Source organism: Oryx dammah, unplaced genomic scaffold (assembly GCF_014754425.2).
Source record: "Oryx dammah isolate SB20612 unplaced genomic scaffold, SCBI_Odam_1.1 HiC_scaffold_20, whole genome shotgun sequence".
NCBI lineage: Eukaryota > Metazoa > Chordata > Mammalia > Artiodactyla > Bovidae > Oryx > Oryx dammah.
The window spans coordinates 57,470,922-57,488,248 of record NW_024070204.1 but is presented as its reverse complement, the minus strand read 5'-3'; the positions used below and the strand labels follow the sequence as shown (position 1 = coordinate 57,488,248).

Below are 17,327 nucleotides of genomic sequence, written 5' to 3'. Positions count from 1 at the left end.
GGCTAGGAGGAAATATTTACAAAAGAGACATCTGATAAAAGACTGTTATCAAAAATATACAAAGAACTCTTAAAACTCTTCAATAAGAAAATAAACAATCTGATTAAAAAATATATCAAAGACCTTAACAGACACCTCATCAAAGGAGATACAAAGATGGTAATTAAGTATAAGAAAAGTTGTTCCACATTATACGTCATCAGGGAAATGCAAATTAAAACAAGATACCACTAACACCTATTAAAATGACCAAAATCCAGAAAACCAACAACACCAAATGCTAACAGGATGTAGAACAACAGAAACTCTCATTCATAGCTGGTGGTGATGTAAAATAGTGCATCCAATCTGGCAGACAGTTTGGTAGTTTCTTACAAAACTAAACATACTCTTACCAAACACTATAGCAATTGCACTCTTTGGTATTTACCCAGAGGGACTGAAAGTTTATGTCCACACAAAAACCTGCACAAGGATGCTTAGATTAGAATTAGAAGGTCACTCAGTCGCGTCCGACTGTTTGAGACCCCCATGGACCATACAGTCCATGGGATTCTCCAGGCCAGAATACTGGAGTGGGTAGCTGTTCCCTTCTCCAGGGGATCTTCCTAACCCAGAGATAGAACCCAGGTCTCCCATATTGCAGCCAGATTCTTTACCAGCTGAGCCATCAGTGAAGCCCAAGAATACTGGAGTGGGTAACCTATCCCTTCTCCAGCACATCTTCCTGACCCAGGAATTGAACTGGGGTCTCCTGCATTGCAGGTGGATTCTGTACCCACTGACCTACCAGGGAAATCCCTTATGTCACAAGGATGCTTATGACAGCTTCGTTCATAATTGCCAAAGCTTGGAAGCAATCAAGATGCTCTTTAGTAGATGCATGAATAAATTGTGGTACATCCAGACAATGAAATATTATTTAGTGCTAAAAAGAAAAGAAATGAGCTATTAAGTCATGAAACACATGGAGGAACCCTAAACGCACAATGTTAAGTGAAAGAAGCCAATCTGAAAAGGCTATATGATTCCATCCATATGATATTCCTGGAGTAGGAAATGGCAACCCACTCCAGTATTCTTGCCTGGAAAATCTCATGGACAGAGGAGCGTGACGGGCTACTGTCCATGGGTTTGCAAAGATCAGACACTACTGAGCGACTCAGGACATATGACATTATTCCAGAAAAGGCAAAACTTTGGAGAAAGTGAAAAGAGCAGTAGTTTCCAGGGACTGGTGTGGCAGGGCAAGAAATGGATAGGTAGAGCATAGAGGATTTTTAAGGCAGTGAAACTACGCTGTATGATACTCTAATGGTTTATAGACATTATGTGTTTTTTCAAATCCAAAGAAAGTATAACATCAAGAGTGAACCCAAATATAATTTAGGTGATAATGATGTGTCAATGTAGGCTAATCAGTTGTTAGCAGATGTACCACTCTGGTGGGGGATGTTGATAACGGGGGAACTATACATGTGTGGGGCCAGGGAATATATGGGAAATGTCTGTCCCTTCTGGTCAGTTTTGTTGTGAATCTAGAAGGGCGCTAAAAGATAAAATCTATTTGAAATAAATAAGTAGAAATAAATCAACAACAATGAAAAGAACTTGGTCAAGCCTGAGCTAGGAGTGAGCAGGCCAACGGGAAGGGAAGGCAGACAGAGAAGGGGAAAGGAAGGAAGAGAACCCATGGACAAACACACCAGAAACTGTGCACTGAATTTCATAACATTTTCAGCCAGCTAGTCTCTGGATGTTCAAAGGGCCCATCATTGTTTCTACAATGATTTCATGTAGTTAGACTGAATTGTTTAAACAGGTAAACAGACCTATAAATATTATTTTTAACAGGGGAAAATGAACTAAAGTAATCTGGAAAGTGTTTATCCTGGTATATTTTATACCTCTTGGTCCATTATGAAAAGCCATAAAGACTGCTACTAATTTAAAAATCAGTGCCACTGAGGGGCTTTTAATCTTTTCTTTTAAAAAATAAACTTGATTTACTTAATTTCAGAGGTTTCCTTACTCCGAGATTACATCTTTACATTTTGTTTATAAAAGGATGGTGATTTAAAAAGATACCATTACCTGGCATTCTTAACGTTGGAACTATTTGAGTTTTTGTTTCTTCTATTGTTTGAGAATCTCAGGGTTTGATGAATTAAAATTGATATGTGATTTTAAAAAGAAGGAATCTGGTCTTTCCTTTCCTACTACAAATATACTCTTTTTGAGTCAAGTAGACAAAGAAAACAAGAAGCAAGCATGTCAGTTGACAGAAAGTGACTATTAACTAGGTCATTACCCTCACGAAACATTACTCTCTGGTCCCCATATGAGTGCTAGTAGTAATAACCAGATCTCTGAGTACAGAAGACAGCAGTTATATCTTGGCAAAGGAACAGCAGGATGGGGCGGTGAGAACTGCTACCTTTGACCACAGAAAGAGAATCGAGGCACAGTTATAGGAGGCTCCAATGTTGAAGGATTTCCCCTGAAAGAATTCTTGGCCTCAAACTATATCCTGACATTATTCATTATTCAGACTTATCCACATCTGGCATGGGTTTATCTTTAGATCATATCAGAAGTGAAAGAAAGTCCATAAAGCAGTGGGATAAGACAACTCTGCCTCCTATCTGCCTGATGGAGTTATCCGGCCCCTTCTTGAAGTCACCCCAAGTCAGTTGATTATGAACTTGTATGTGCTGCTGATCTAAAGTGATGCTATTATTTACTCTGGTCTAGTTAGTAAAATTGCAACAGGGTGCCTTTTGTTTTAGAAAGCAGCCCACAGAGAGTAACCTAAATCCTTTCATATCTGATGAAATACTGTGGAGTCCATAGTTACTACATGCTACAGAGATAATAATATTTTTAATTCTTACAATTGATTGAATAATCTAATGTACAGAACAATCCTGAAAAGGGAAGATCATTCCCGTATTACAGAGGTGGATATAGAGACCCACAAAGGTTATATCACTCAAGCATTGCAGCTCAAGTTTGAATGATTGCCAAGATCTTGCTATTCCTTAATACTGTGCTGCCTTTCAGCCAGACTGAAGGGAGTGGTCACAGATTTAAGAATATTGGCAGACGGAGTGCCTGAATAATAAACATTCTGAGGTCAATTTTAAATTAAGAAATGCAGAGACTTCCCTGTCAGTCCAGTGATTAGGACTCTGTGCTTCCACTATCGAGGGCCTGGGTTTGATTTGTGGTCAGAGAAAACATCTACTTTTGCTTTATTGACTACGCCAAAGGCTTTGACTGTGTGGATCACAACAAAATGTGGAAAATTCTTCAAGAGATGGGGATACCAGACCACCTGACCTGCCTCCTGAGAAATCTGTATGCAGGTCAAGAAGCAACAGTTAGAACTGGACATGGAACAACAGACTGGTTCCAAATAAGAAAAGGAGTATGTCAAGGCTGTATATTGTCACCCAGCTTATTTAACTTATATGCAGAGTACATCATGCGAAATGCCGGGCTGGATGAAGTACAAGCTGGAATCAAGATTGCCGGGAGAAATATCAATAAGTTCAGATATACAGATGACACCATCCTTATGGCAGAAAACGAAGAAGAACTAAAGAGCCTCTTGATGAAAATGAAAGACGAGAGTGGAAAAGTTGACTTAAAACTCAAAATTCAGAAAACTAAGATCATGGCATCTGGTCCCATCACTTCAGGGCAAATAGATGGGGAATCAATGGAAACAGTGACAGACTTTACTTTCTTAGGCTCCAAAATCACAGCAGATGGTGATTGCAGCCATGAAATTAAAAGACACTTGCTCCTTGGAAGAAAAACTATGACAAAACTAGACAGCATAAGCAGGGACATTACTTTACCAACAAAGGTCTGTCTAGTCAAAGCTATGGATTTTCCAGTAGTCATGTATGGACATGAGAGTTGGACTACAAAGAAAGCTGAGCACCGAAGAATTGATGCTTTTGAACTGTGGTGTTGGAGGACTCTGGAAAGTCCCTTGGACTGCAAGGAGATCCAGACAGTCAGTTCTAAAGGAAATCAGTCCTGAATATTCATTGGAAGGACTGATGCTGAAGCTGAAGCTCCAATCCTTTGGCCACCTGATGTGAAGAACCAACTCACTGGAAAAGACCTTGATGCTGGGAAAGATTGCAGGTGGGAGGAAAAGGTGATGACAGAGGATGAGATGGTTGGATGGTATCACCGACATGACGGACATGAGCCTGAGTAGGCTCTGGGAGTTGGTGATGGACAGGGAAGCCTGGCGTGCTGCAGTCCACAGGGTTGCAAAGAGTCAGACACAACTGAGCAACTGAACCGAATCGAACTGAACAGAGAACTAAGGCCACGTGGCACAGTAAAAAAACAAAATCCAGAGTCTAATTATAAAAATAAATAAGTAAATTAAGAAACGCAGCACACAAACTAGATGATCATGATGGTGATGATGGAAGCTCACACCTGTCAAGCACTTGTGTTCTGAGCAGTCTTCCAAAATCTTTGCATGTGATTAACCATTTCAGTCCTAACAACGTTACAAAGCAGGCATGACTGGTATTCCCATCCCACTCCCACAGGACCTATAATATATATAAGGAAACTGAGGCAGAGAAAAATTAAGTAACTTGCCTAGTAAGTGATGGAGCTAGACTTTCTGGCTTCAGAGCCCACATTTTTAATCCCTTTACTAGGAATCACGTATGAGAATTATGAAAGACAAGAGTCTCAATCTGGGTAGGAGATGAATCTCCAAGGTCCCTTTCACCACTGTGATCCTCAGTACCTTGGATAGAGGTCCAAGTAGAACTGTCCTAATACTTCTCCTGTAGCTTTATCCTTCACAGTGTAAAGTGTAACACTTTTATTCCAAACATGAGCATCTGTCACTTGCTCAAATGAAAGTCCCAGCAACTCCTGGTAGATGTTCAGTAAGCCTTCAGTGACCACTTCAATTGGGAAGTATTCCTTGAGAGTCTCCTGGTCTACAGAGTACTTGAGTTCTTCTGTCTGAGTCATGTAGTAGTGGAGATCCCAGGCATTGATCTTCCCATCGTATTCAAAACCTCTCTCTTCACATTCCTTTTTCTTCAAGTTCAAAATGAACTCTCGTTCTGCTTCACCCAAGGGTTTTAATTTCTGGCTTAAATCATCTGTGGGGAAGAGGGAAAAGTTAGCAATCCATTGCTCTTGGGAGCAAGCATAATCATACATGCCACCAGTAGTTTAGCGTGGTGCTTCCTCCTTTGTGACCCTCAATACAGATAAATCAGGAGGAAGGAAAGAGAGGGGAAAAGAGGGAGGGAGAGAGGAAAGCAGGCTTTATTATGACAGCGCTGCTGTTCTCTTCAGGCTAATTGTGTTTTATGGCTCCCTGTCCTATTTTTTTTTTTTTTTTGGGCACCACCCAAATCAGGCCACAACTTCCTCACAGCATCAACAAAGCTGAAATTTATCTCACAGAACTCAAGGAAGCGATAGTGAAACTAAATTACTCTTTATGTACATGACTAGTTTTCAGTGAGGTTAGTTAGGCTCTTCTGTCTGTTCCTCGTGCCCAGCTGTGTCAGCTCTTTGTGACCCCATGGACTGTAGCCTGCAAGGCTCCTCTGTCTATGGAATTTTCTAAGACAGAATATTGAAATGGGTTGCCATGTCCTACTCCAGGGGATCTTCCCAACCCAGGGGTCGAACCTGAGTCTTCTGTGTCTCCTGCACTGCCGGTAGATTCTTTACCACAGAGCCATCAGGAAAGCCCCTAGGCTCCTCAGGGCTAGGGAAGACAAATCAGACGTGACCGACGATCAGAATTACTGGAAACTGCTCAGCTCCTTTGACAGCCATGGATTCAGTTAATAACTACTCCATTCCTATGAAGAAGGTCTATTTGGACGCAGCATTTGTACTTTGCAGGTGGACACTGCAATTTAATATTGTGGTCGGTTTTTGACTATTTCACTGTATTTGGCTAAAGCAGTATGCTTTTATTATGTGTTTGGTCTCCACAATTCGTTACGTACGCAAGGTAAAAAATGTTGGCTGTGTAAGGGACGTGCATGTCTGGGTAGCATACCCACAATGAGGTGAATCAGAGGCTTGAGGAAGGCTGTGAGGTGAAGAGAGGAAACTCATGGAAGATACAGAGAGATGTCGTTCTGATTAGGCCTGTGAGATAACAGGTGAATATAGGTAGCAAGAGGACAATTCAGATAGGAATATGCCAATTTTAAAAAAGAGCGGAAACTGTTTTCAAAAATTAAGTTAATTAAGGAAAATGTTCGGTATGTACAGTCACCACTAAGGGAAACATTCTCGCCAAACCTGTTAACTCCCCGAGCCATTTTCTTGTATAAAATACATCAGGACGTATGGCAATTACCACTTCACATTTCTATTGTTTCCACTCAGCGGAAAATTCATTGAGAAAAGAACCTCATCTTAGTCTTTTCTATCGTCCAATCATGTAGCATCCACTCCATTAGGGGCAGTTATTTTATAAATGTCTCATGAGTGAATAACATAATAACGAATAGTACCATTTATGGCACAGCTGCTACATGTTATATACGATGCCAGCATATACATTAGTAATTCAAGGTATTGCTATTGAGAACATAGAGGTCTAAATTTCAGGCTGAATGCTGATCTTGATACATTATGCACTGTTTCCAACTTAACTAAGCTAATAAAATTATACACTAGTAGTCAGAAGTAATAAAGTCTGAATGGGATCGATGAGAAAGTTAAAATATAAATCATACTGTGGTAAATCACTGCAGATGGTGACTGCAGCCATGAAATTAAAAGACGCTTACTCCTTGGAAGGAAAGTTATGACCAACCTAGACAGCATATTCAAAAGCAGAGACATTACTTTGCCGACTAAGGTCCGTTTAGTCAAGGCTATGGTTTTTCCTGTGGTCATGTATGGATGTGAGAGTTGGACTGTGAAGAAGGCTGAGGGCTGAAGAATTGATGCTTTTGAACTGTGGTGTTGGAGAAGACTCTTGAGAGTCCCTTGGACTGCAAGGAGATCCAACCAGTCCATTCTGAAGGAGATCAGCCCTGGGATTTCTTTGGAAGGAATGATGCTAAAGCTGAAACTCCAGTACTTAGGCCACCTTATACGAAGAGTTGACTCATTGGAAAAGACTCTGATGCTGGGAGAGATTGGGGGCAGGAAGAGAAGGGGACGACAGAGGATGAGATGGCTGGATGGCATCACTGACTTGATGGACGTGAGTCTGAGTGAACTCCGGGAGATGGTGATGGACAGGGAGGCCTGGCGTGCTGCGATTCATGGGGTCACAAAGAGTCGGACACCACTGAGCAACTGAACTGACTAGAGAAGATAAAAACAAAATTTAGTATCTTTACAATGGTTATGTTATTCAACCATTTTCACTAAAATGAAAGAGAACAGCAGAGTGACTGCCGGAATAGGGACGCTGAGATTAAGAGGAGTAAGCATGACAGAGTGCCAGAGACTAAAGGTCAAGAACATAAGAACTGTGGTTTTAAGACTAATGAAAAAGTGATTTTAAATGAATGTGAAGACAGTTATTAAATAACAGTTTTGATGCCTATTATTTTATATTCTTTTACATATTACCAAGTGGCTTCTGGAACATAAAATATTGTTGTTCCTGTATGTTCCACTTATCGTTTTTGTCCTCTCTGTCAGCTTACTTCACACAAATTGATAAGCAGCCATGCTGTAGCTGACAAACACCTACTGACACTGAACAAAGCCAAAGGCTCACCTTCTTGAAGGTCTCTAGGTATCTTGTTAGGAATTAACACAGAAATCCCCATCAAGATACAGACAGAATGAGGCAAGGACAAGGACCGTAACCGAAATATAAACAATGAGCTACCCTTGGAACCAAGTCCAGTATCTAACGCATAACAGGGGATCAATACATTTCTCTTGCATGAATGAAAAATAATATTCTCAAGGGCATGTTAGGTTTTGAGGCCCTCTGTCAAGTTGGTGCCATGCAGCAAAACAGTCATTAAAAAAAAAAAAAGAAACAGCAACACATGAGAAATTAAGAAAAGAAGACTAACCGAGAAAGGCTGTCACATGCCTCGTACTCTTGGCAGTATTCATCTCAAGGACAAAGTCAGCGTGTGTGCTATAGCCAAGCAGTTTGGCTACTTCGGCCCGCAGTGGGAGTAGCTGCTGCAGGATGGCAGTGTTCTCCTAGGAATAAACAACAACAATAAAAACCAAAATAAAGGCCAATAATTAACTGGATCCAAAGCACTAAAAAGAAGAGCTATTACATTACTTTCAGGTTGGTAAGACTGTCAAATATTTTTAGGCATCTCAACTAGTAAGTTATTCCATTTCAGTGTTATAGACTTTTTTTTGGATTCATGATCCAGTTTTATTTCTGAAATTATAATTGATCATTTAAATCTCAGGAGATAGCAATGAGGGTCCTAATAAAATTTTACCTACTGGTAAATTTATTTCCCTTTAAAAAAAGGGAAATAATAAGCATTGATTATGATGTAGAAGATCTGGAACCTTTGTATATTGCTAATGAAAATGTAAAATGGCAAAGCTGCTATAAAAAACAGTATTATGATTTTTCAAAAAATTAAACAAAGAATTCCAATATGATTCAGTGATTCCACTTCTGGGTATACATCCCAAAGAAATGGAAACAGAGACTCAGATGTTTGTATAACTGTGTTCACTGTGGCATTATTCATAATAGCCAAATGGTAGAAGTGTCCTAAGTATATCAATGGCTGAATGGATAAAAAAAAAAAATGTAGTGCATATTACATATTATTCAGCCTTAAAAGGGAAAGAAATTTTGACACATGCCAAATTATGGATCTGTATGATTCTACTTATATGCAGTTCCTAGAGTAGTTAAATTTATGGAGACCGGGAGTCGAATGATGTATGCCAGGGTCTTGGTGGGTGGGGAGAGAAGGAAGTTTATGTTCAATGGGTACAGAGTTTCAGTCGGGAAAGATGAAAAAGTTCTGGAGATACATGGCGATGGCTGTACAACAATATGAATGTACTTAATGCCACAGAACTCTATGCTTAATGTTTTAGGGATTTTTCTCAAATTATTACACACATTTTAAATATTTTATTGTATTAAAATGCAAATAGTGATACTGCTTTATTGTTTCCTTAACAATAAAGGAAAAAATAATCTCCCAGAGAAAGTAAAGAAACGTTGAGGTCAAAGAAAAATTGCTATTAAATCATCAAATTATTTATAGACTTGCTTCTAAGGAAGATCACACTACCAAAATCTGGCTCCACCATTTACTAGCTGTCAAAATGTTGGCAAGTCACTCAATCTTCCTAAGCCTCAGTTTTCTTATCTGGAAGATGTACATAATAAAAGTAGCTACATTATAGAGTGATCATGAAGATTCACGTGAGAATATAAGTAAAGCACAGAGAAAAATGCCTGGTACTAGAGCAAACACCACATAATTATGCGTTATAATTATTATTATTTTAAAACTAGAATGGAAACATGGATATGAGAAACACATAAGTTCTAAAGTTACCTAGTTTGAGTCTCTTTCACCTTTCCAGTCTCCTTAGACTGCCAATTTTTTCGCAATATCTATTCCCCCATTCTTCCTTTTAGTAGTAGAGTTCTCTGAGCTTGCTGGGTACATGGTCACCTGCCTCCCTTTCCCAGCCCCTCTTAAAACTAGCTGTGGCCACGTGATACACAATGGGACAACAGAACATAAACGAGGCGATGAGAGAAATTTCTGGGTCATAATAGATCTCTGTCTTGCTAGCTGTGGACTGAAAATGAGAACAATGACCTAGAAGCCACATACTAAGGACAGCAGAGCTATCTTCCAGCTCTGGACCACTCACCTCTGTACTGTTAGTTGTAAGAGACAAAAACCTTAAAAAAAAAATGTAGTAAAATACACCCAACATAAAATATACCATTTTAGCCAATTTTTAAGTGTACAATTCATGGCACCAATTACATTTATACTGTTGTGCAACCATTACCATTGTTTCTAAGACATTTCTAAACAGAAACTTGGTAACAATAATTTCCCAGTCTCTCTGGCCCCTGGTATCCACTAATCCTTTCTGAAGAAAAATAATTTTTATCTTATTTGAGTCACTGTGCTTTCGGTTGACTTTGTACATCGGTTTAACCTGTACCCTAACACCCACAGAGACTAAACATAGGAATAGAGTGCTGCTATAACAGAAATGAAAAACCTACAGGAATGGAAGGTGAGGACACAGACGTAGGAAGCTGGTAATACTCAGTATACCATAGATAACATTTGTTAAAAAATTGTTGCTCACCATAACTTGGAAGGCAAGCCAGTCACCTACCAAATCTTAGCTCTGAGGGGATTGTTTGGGATTATTGGTGTATGTTTGTTGGTATGTGCTGCTTTTGGAAAGATTACACAAGAGAGATAAGCTCAAGTGAGAACTGGTCAGTTTGCAGAAACAGAGGGAAAAGAGTTCTGCTAAGAGAATTCTGCCCGTGGCCCCTGATCTGGGGCATCAGATGACTGGAAAGGCAATTGCTCTGCCCCTCCTGACCAGTAGAAAAGACTGATGCTCGGTGCTATTGAACTATGATTAGCGTTGAGGGTGCTGTCTATGGTTTCAGAGAGCCCTGAAGCAGACGCTGTTAAAGTGAGGACCAGAGGATGGACACGATATAGAAGCCCGCATATGAGAAAAAATGTGGCAGGTTTGGATATTATTTTAACATGAATCTGGCTGTGAGCAAACAGAAAAGAAACCTATTAAGTTTTTGAGGGCATTTTATTACCAAAGATAAGTAAGCCTGGCCTACAAAAATACTCCTCAGACTTCAAACTGGCATCAGTAGGAATGTATACCAGTAGCTGTCTAGGATACGGTCATGAGGATAATGGACAAAAAAGAATTCCCTGCAGGCAAAACCAGGGGCCACCGCATACAACTGCTAAAGGAATTCTTGCTAGAAAGGAGGCCCAGGTAAGTCCAACGGGCGATCTCGGGAAACTTCACAGAGCTCGGAATCCCTACGGTTTCTGCCAGACTCTTCCTGAGAATTGGTATGGGCCTGCTATGTTTCCACTCTTTCCTTTTTCAAATGGGAGTCTTTAGTGTGGTTTTCTGTTCCTGTTCTACCACTGGGGGTGTGTGTGTGTTGGAGGTGAGTGGGCCAGGCAAGTGTCCCACCCTTTCACAGGTGGCCAGGTCACGAGAAGCTGTAAATGGGGAGGACTGTGTGCCGCTTAGAGATTCTGGTCTTTGAGCTAAAGGCAGTTAACTGGTTGGGATCTGACATATGGTCAATGGCTTCTGTGTGGGGGAAAGAAAAAAAGGTACTCATGATTATTTGGATAGCCAGAGAAGCAGACTGTGGTGGAGCTGGCTAGCTCTTAGAATTCATTTCTAATTCTTCCTCTTTTCCTTTCAGTAACAGAGTGCCCTTAGCTGACCAAATGGCTATCAACTGAAGATTCTATTTCCCAGCCTCCCGTGCAGTTGGATACAGTTATATGATGGAATTTAGGTCAATGCAATGTGAACAGAGTTTATGTATGTCATTTCCAGGTCTTCTTAAAGATGCTTGCTCTGTATTTTATTTTCCCACTTACCAACAGGCTTGAAAATGGTGACAAACTGGCCTTAGAAGTCACTTATTGACTAGAGTTATTCCACCAGCCCTAGACTGTTGACTTGGAAGAAGAATACGACCATTAGTTTCTCTAACCCATTCAATCTGCATTAGAACAGCTGAACCTATGGCCACACTAAGAAGGCTGCCAAAAAACAAGCCAAAAGCTAAGTCTTGTAAGTCTGAGGATTTAGGAGGCATGACCTTCACACAAACATGTTTACATGGAGAAATCGGAATCCACTTCTGACCTAACTTCAACACTGGTGAACAGAGCAAACCCTTTTCTTAACATCTTCTGTAAAAACAAAAGAAAAGGCAAACGTTTATAATACCTCTTTGCATCTTGTATTAAAAGCCATTTCCATCTTCCTTCTGGTTTCAGGTACACAACATTTCTTCATGACAGGAAAATAGTGTGGATATTTTAAAGTAATTTTATACTTGTCACCATCTGTCTTTTCTAAACTGTTAATGAAATCATCAGGAAGAGCACCTGCAAAAAATCATTTTCTCACACATCAATTTTTCCACTCGAGATTGGTTTATTTAGCACTGGCATGGTGCCTTTAAGAAGCTCCAGGGATTCTTGTGGAGTAATTGAAATTCAAGTAAAATAATGACAATCCTTATAATATTGCTTTGATGTTACTGGAATGGGGTGGCAGTTAGAGGTCAGGTGGCCTGGGAGATGGTAATTCAAAATACGACCAGGCTTCAGTGCACTTGTACAGATGGCATTTTGATGAGGAATAGGCAAAATTAAGCCCCCCCAACCCCCACGCAAATCTGTAACAAATAAGAAAAGGCTAGTTTAAGTTGTAGTGGCTTTCCTGGTGCCTCAGTGATAAAGAATCCGCCTGCCAATGCAGGAGAAGCGGGTTTGATTCCTGGGTTGGGGAGATCCACCGTAGAAGGAAATGGCAGCCCACTCTAGTATTCTTGCCTGGGAAATCCTATGGACAGAGCAGCCTGGTGGGCTATAGCATGTGGAGTCGCAAAAGACTCAGACACGACTCAGCAACTAAACGCCAGTTTAAGTTACAATGTAGAGGGTACTGTGAGGCAAAAAATTTTCAAAGCACCGAAGGCTGTTAAACACCAGCATGAGCTGTCAATCAAGATTATAAAATTTCTTCTAGACTGTCTCTACAAACAGTGTATATTCTTGTAAGCCTAAAAGTGAGGTGTGGTTTGCTTGTGCTTTTTTTACAATGGGTGGTGGTTTCTGCTGCTGCTGCTGTTAAGTCGCTTCAGTCGTGATCGACTCTGTGCGACCCCATAGATGGCAGCCCACCAGGCTCTCCCATCCCTGGGATTCTCTAGGCAAGAATACTGGAATGGGTTGCTATTTCCTTCTCCAGTGCATGAAAGTGAAAAGTGAAAGTGAAGTCGCTCAGTCGTGTCCAACTCTTAGCAACCCCATGGACTGCAGCCCACCAGGCTCCTCCATCCATGGGATTTTCCAGGCAAGAGGACTGGACTGGGGTGCCATTGCCTTCTCCAGGTGGTTTCTGCAGAAGGTACATTTTTTAAAGAATTCTTTTAACTTTGATTTGGTAAGCTGCGGGGTGACATTATTTGTCTAAATTATAGCCTTCTTTTAAAAAAACAACAAAGTTTTACCAAGTTCAGCCTTGGAAAATACAAGGAAGGTATCATCCTCGTTGAGGTTTTTGTTAAAGTCAATACATAGCTCACTCATTCTCTTCTTCATTGCTTTAATTTCCTGAAACAAAGATACAAATACAGGATAATAACAATAAAATGCAACTTTCATTCTTATCTCCATCAGTCAAGGAAGCTTCACTTTTATATGAAGACTAGGTTCTATACCCAACTCGCTCTACTTTCTTAGAGATGTGCTAGATAACACAGTTTTCTGCAATTTTCTACATTGTGTCCATGAGAACCTGCATGTAATATGTACAGAAAGGTAATCCCGGTAATGTGTTAGAAATCAGGCATAAATTTGTAAGAACTAAATATATTTAGGAGGTATAGTGAAAGCAGAGTCTGGCACATGGTACATATACAGTAAGTAGCTGCTGAATAAATGAATGAATCTGGTTGCCTATTGATAATGAACACTTTTAATCTTTTCCAATCCAAAATTTTAATTTAGTAAATCAGTATTGGGTACTGAAGTAAATGAAGCAGTAAGAACCGAGTAATTAATTCCATGGTTCCTTAGGAAAATAGGCTATGTTTTAGTTTTATACAGCATTTGCAAATAAAGGTGATTTATGGGCCCTAACATTTGTTTAAGAAGTACTAGATGAGGGGAAAGAAAAGTACTAGGTGGGAGATCAAAGGCAGCAATAGGAGGGAAATCACAAGAAAACACAGGAGAGAATTTATTAACCTGTCCCATTCTTCTAAAAATTCTAGATTATAAAACTTACCTAAACCACACAATTTCTCAGAGTGTGCTTCTCACAGGTAGCATCAACATCACCTGGGAACTTGTTAGAAATGCCCACTCTGGAGACCCACACCATAACTACTGAAGAGCAGACTCTCAAGAGGCGGGGTCCTGTATAATCAGAGCTTTAACAAGCCCTCCCGGTGATTTGCAGACACATGAAATTTGAGACTGCTCACTTAACACACACTGTGCAGTGTCGTCCTATCTTGCAGAATGAGTTAATTCTGTAGCTGAGCTTCTGAACCTGGAAGATCTCACTGGGTATTAGACAAAGGAGAACGTCTGAGAAGCTTTCTCTCCATTTTTAAGGTCCATATATTACTCATAGAGGGTTTCATTCCAAAATGCTGGTTTTAAAACTTTCTGTCATAAGGATTTTATTACCAGTGCCCTATCTCTGTATGCATAAAGGAATGACAATACAAGTTGACTATTAAGATCTGAACTAGCTCTCAGAGGATGTACAGCAGAATGGGGGGAGATAAACCCGGCACACACAAAACAGATAAAATCCACACAGAATTAAAGAACAATTAAGTTATCAGCTGTTTGACAGTCAACACAAGGTTAATAGGAGTTGTGGGATTTAAAATCATTGGCTACCAAATACACTGTAAATTGATTTGTACTATAAGTTATTTCCCACGTTACAAACACGTGTTTCCCAATTTCCTGTCTTTTTGTTGTATTTTTTAAAATGTATTCTTTCATTTTCTAATAAGAAAAAGAAACACACTCACATTTTGTACTTGTTCTGGAAGATGGAGCCCATTCCTTTTGCCCATTTTAACGGATTTTTCCAAGTATCGTCTGGCTTCAGGCTTTATCTTTTCCAGATCACAGGTTTCCTGAAATTAAATAGTGTGACAACCTCTTTCATTTCTGTTACAACAATGCATGGGTAAATTATAAACTACGAGGCCAAAGTAAAATTTATTCATCATCTCTGGTGGGCTGTGAAAGCACACAGGTGATTATGAGGCAGCCCTTTTGGAAAAGCTAAGTTCTTTTATGCTTTAGTGAGCTTCTGCTCATTTAAAACAGAAAAAAATGAAATAAAAAGCTAACCAGAATTTCCCTGCCTTGCATCAGAATCAAGTGTGCTGTACCACTTGAAATTGTGACAATAGGAATATTTGCATAATCTCATTCTGAGCGTTTTTTATGACTGAGTGGTCTTTTTCACAAAACATCTTTCTTATCACAAAGCATCTGGATTTAATTTTCTACCATTTGCTAACCTGGTTCCACTTGAGAGGCAAGAATAAAATAATGGGCAAATTCCACACAAATGGAAGGTAGGACTCTTTTGCCAACATACCAAACAGGGACAGCTGGATAGAACACCAGCAAAATGCTCCCAGCGCCTCAAAAATGCCTTACTATCATTTGGCAAGAAAGATCAAGGGACCACGACAAGCTGCATATGAACAAGTATCTGGGGAAAATGAGCTAGCATATCACAGAGAGGAGGAGAGCTAGACAACACCTGTGAGCCTGCACGCAGCGACGCACACACACTCACTAAAAAGGACCGAGGGCCCTGGAGAAGGAGCAGAAAACTCCCCTGGCCACAGCAAGGTAATAAACACACAGATGTTTCTTTAAAACAGGCGGCAGAATATACATGGCACATCTGGGTGGCTGGTTAGTTTCTGGTCCCTGGGAGGAAAGAGGCTCCAGACAGATTCGGCAGGTGCAAAGGCTCTAGTGTGGCTGAGAGCTGATGAGGGACTTTGGTCTGTAGAGCCTTAGCACCCTCTCAGCTTCAGAGACCGAAGAGGGCTGCATTCGCTCTCCCTGAAAGACTTGGGCTGTTCACCTCAAGCTTTGTATCTTCCCACCTAATTACGTCTTTAAAATGCTCAGCTTTAGAGCTTGCGTGTTAGACTGTTGGTAAAGAGTTCTTGCTGCAACACGTCTGCAATTTCTTACATTCTGTTGCAGCAGGTAAACAGAGTTGTACTTTAACTGAGGGTACGAGTGGGGGTGGCCAAAAAGTTCGTTCCGGTTTTCCTGCGAGATGGTATCAATCCAATCCTTAATACAGCCATTTGTATCTCACTTTACCTACCAAAAAGTACTTTGTGCGATAGTACTGAAGTACTTATTGTACATACATTACTCACAGTCTCCTCTGAGTTTATTCCCAGTGGAGGCAGAGAACAGTTAGACTTCTTTTTCCACAATAACCGTTTCTGTGCCCCTGGAGAATCTCTGAGCGTGTTGGCATGAGTGCAGGTGGAATCCTCTCACCTGGTATTGGCACACACTGGGATGCCAGCAGCAGCTGGCTCAGGGCCAAGACACCCGGAACGGCGAGGGAGACAGCTGAGCTGGGGGCTGATCCCTCAGAGACGGCCAGTCGTTCAAATTACAGTGTTCATATGGATTTCTGATGAACGTGGGCTGGCTGAGGCTGGCTTTAACAGCGCCAGGAAGTCTGTCCCGAGATGTGGGGCATGGCAACAAAAGTCCCCAGACAGGATGACACTACGGGTTGTAAGGCTGGGGAGAATCGAGGCAGTAGCTGTGTGCAGTGGAAGAGAGGAAAAAACAATCCCTGGTGAGAAGGGCCTGGCAAAGGCCAGATACACTGTGAAGAACCCAAGGGGGCAGGCTGAGATCCAGGGCCTTCCCATCTGGGCAGTGGCGAGGCACAGAGCTGGGCAGCCGCGTGGGTTCTCAGGTTCCTGGCATTCACCTGGTCACAGGTGGCCCTGAGCTTAGGACAGAGGCTCATCAGAGGCCTCACCAGCAGACGTAAGCAGAATTCTTCCTCTCCTCCTATGCTTGATCAGCAGGTGCCCTCACACTCAGAGGGCTGGACTGGACATATCTGGTGGTTGCAGGGTGCTATCTCAGAGAGCCTAGAAGGGCACTCAGCACAGTAAACTTAAACCCTCCAGATCTAAATTAGGTAACTACTTATTCTCCCCAAATAGGTAACCCACGTGTCAACAGGTAGAAGGATGTTCTGAGAAAAATCAGTTCTGAATTAGGTACAATTAAAAATGACCAAACTACATGTACTGAAATATTTGACTTACCACAAAAATGACATTTAACAAAAGTCTGATTCGATTATAACCAGACACCCTTTGCCTTTCAGACTCGAGGTCCTGGGAAATTTCCAGACGTCTCTGGTAGGAGTAAAGCACGTCTAAAATGTGCTCTGAAAGCACATTCCTACCCCAAAGCTGATCATAGTAATATTCTCCCTTGTAATCTCCAGGCAAGGTCAGAATT

The 17,327-nt window shown here is 40.9% G+C and overlaps 1 protein-coding gene across 1 annotated transcript in view; it reads right to left on the bottom strand.

Moving 5' to 3' along the window:
• NLN (neurolysin) overlaps positions 1-17,327 on the bottom strand; it is a 95,716-nt gene that overhangs the window by 31,335 nt on the left and 47,054 nt on the right. The window contains exons 4-8 of the mRNA XM_040262621.1: positions 14,819-14,926; positions 13,277-13,379; positions 11,986-12,146; positions 8,073-8,208; positions 4,790-5,156 (exon numbers count right to left, since the gene is read on the bottom strand). Of these exons, the coding sequence (XP_040118555.1) occupies positions 4,790-5,156; positions 8,073-8,208; positions 11,986-12,146; positions 13,277-13,379; positions 14,819-14,926 (875 nt within the window). The remainder of the gene's footprint in view (positions 1-4,789; positions 5,157-8,072; positions 8,209-11,985; positions 12,147-13,276; positions 13,380-14,818; positions 14,927-17,327) is intronic.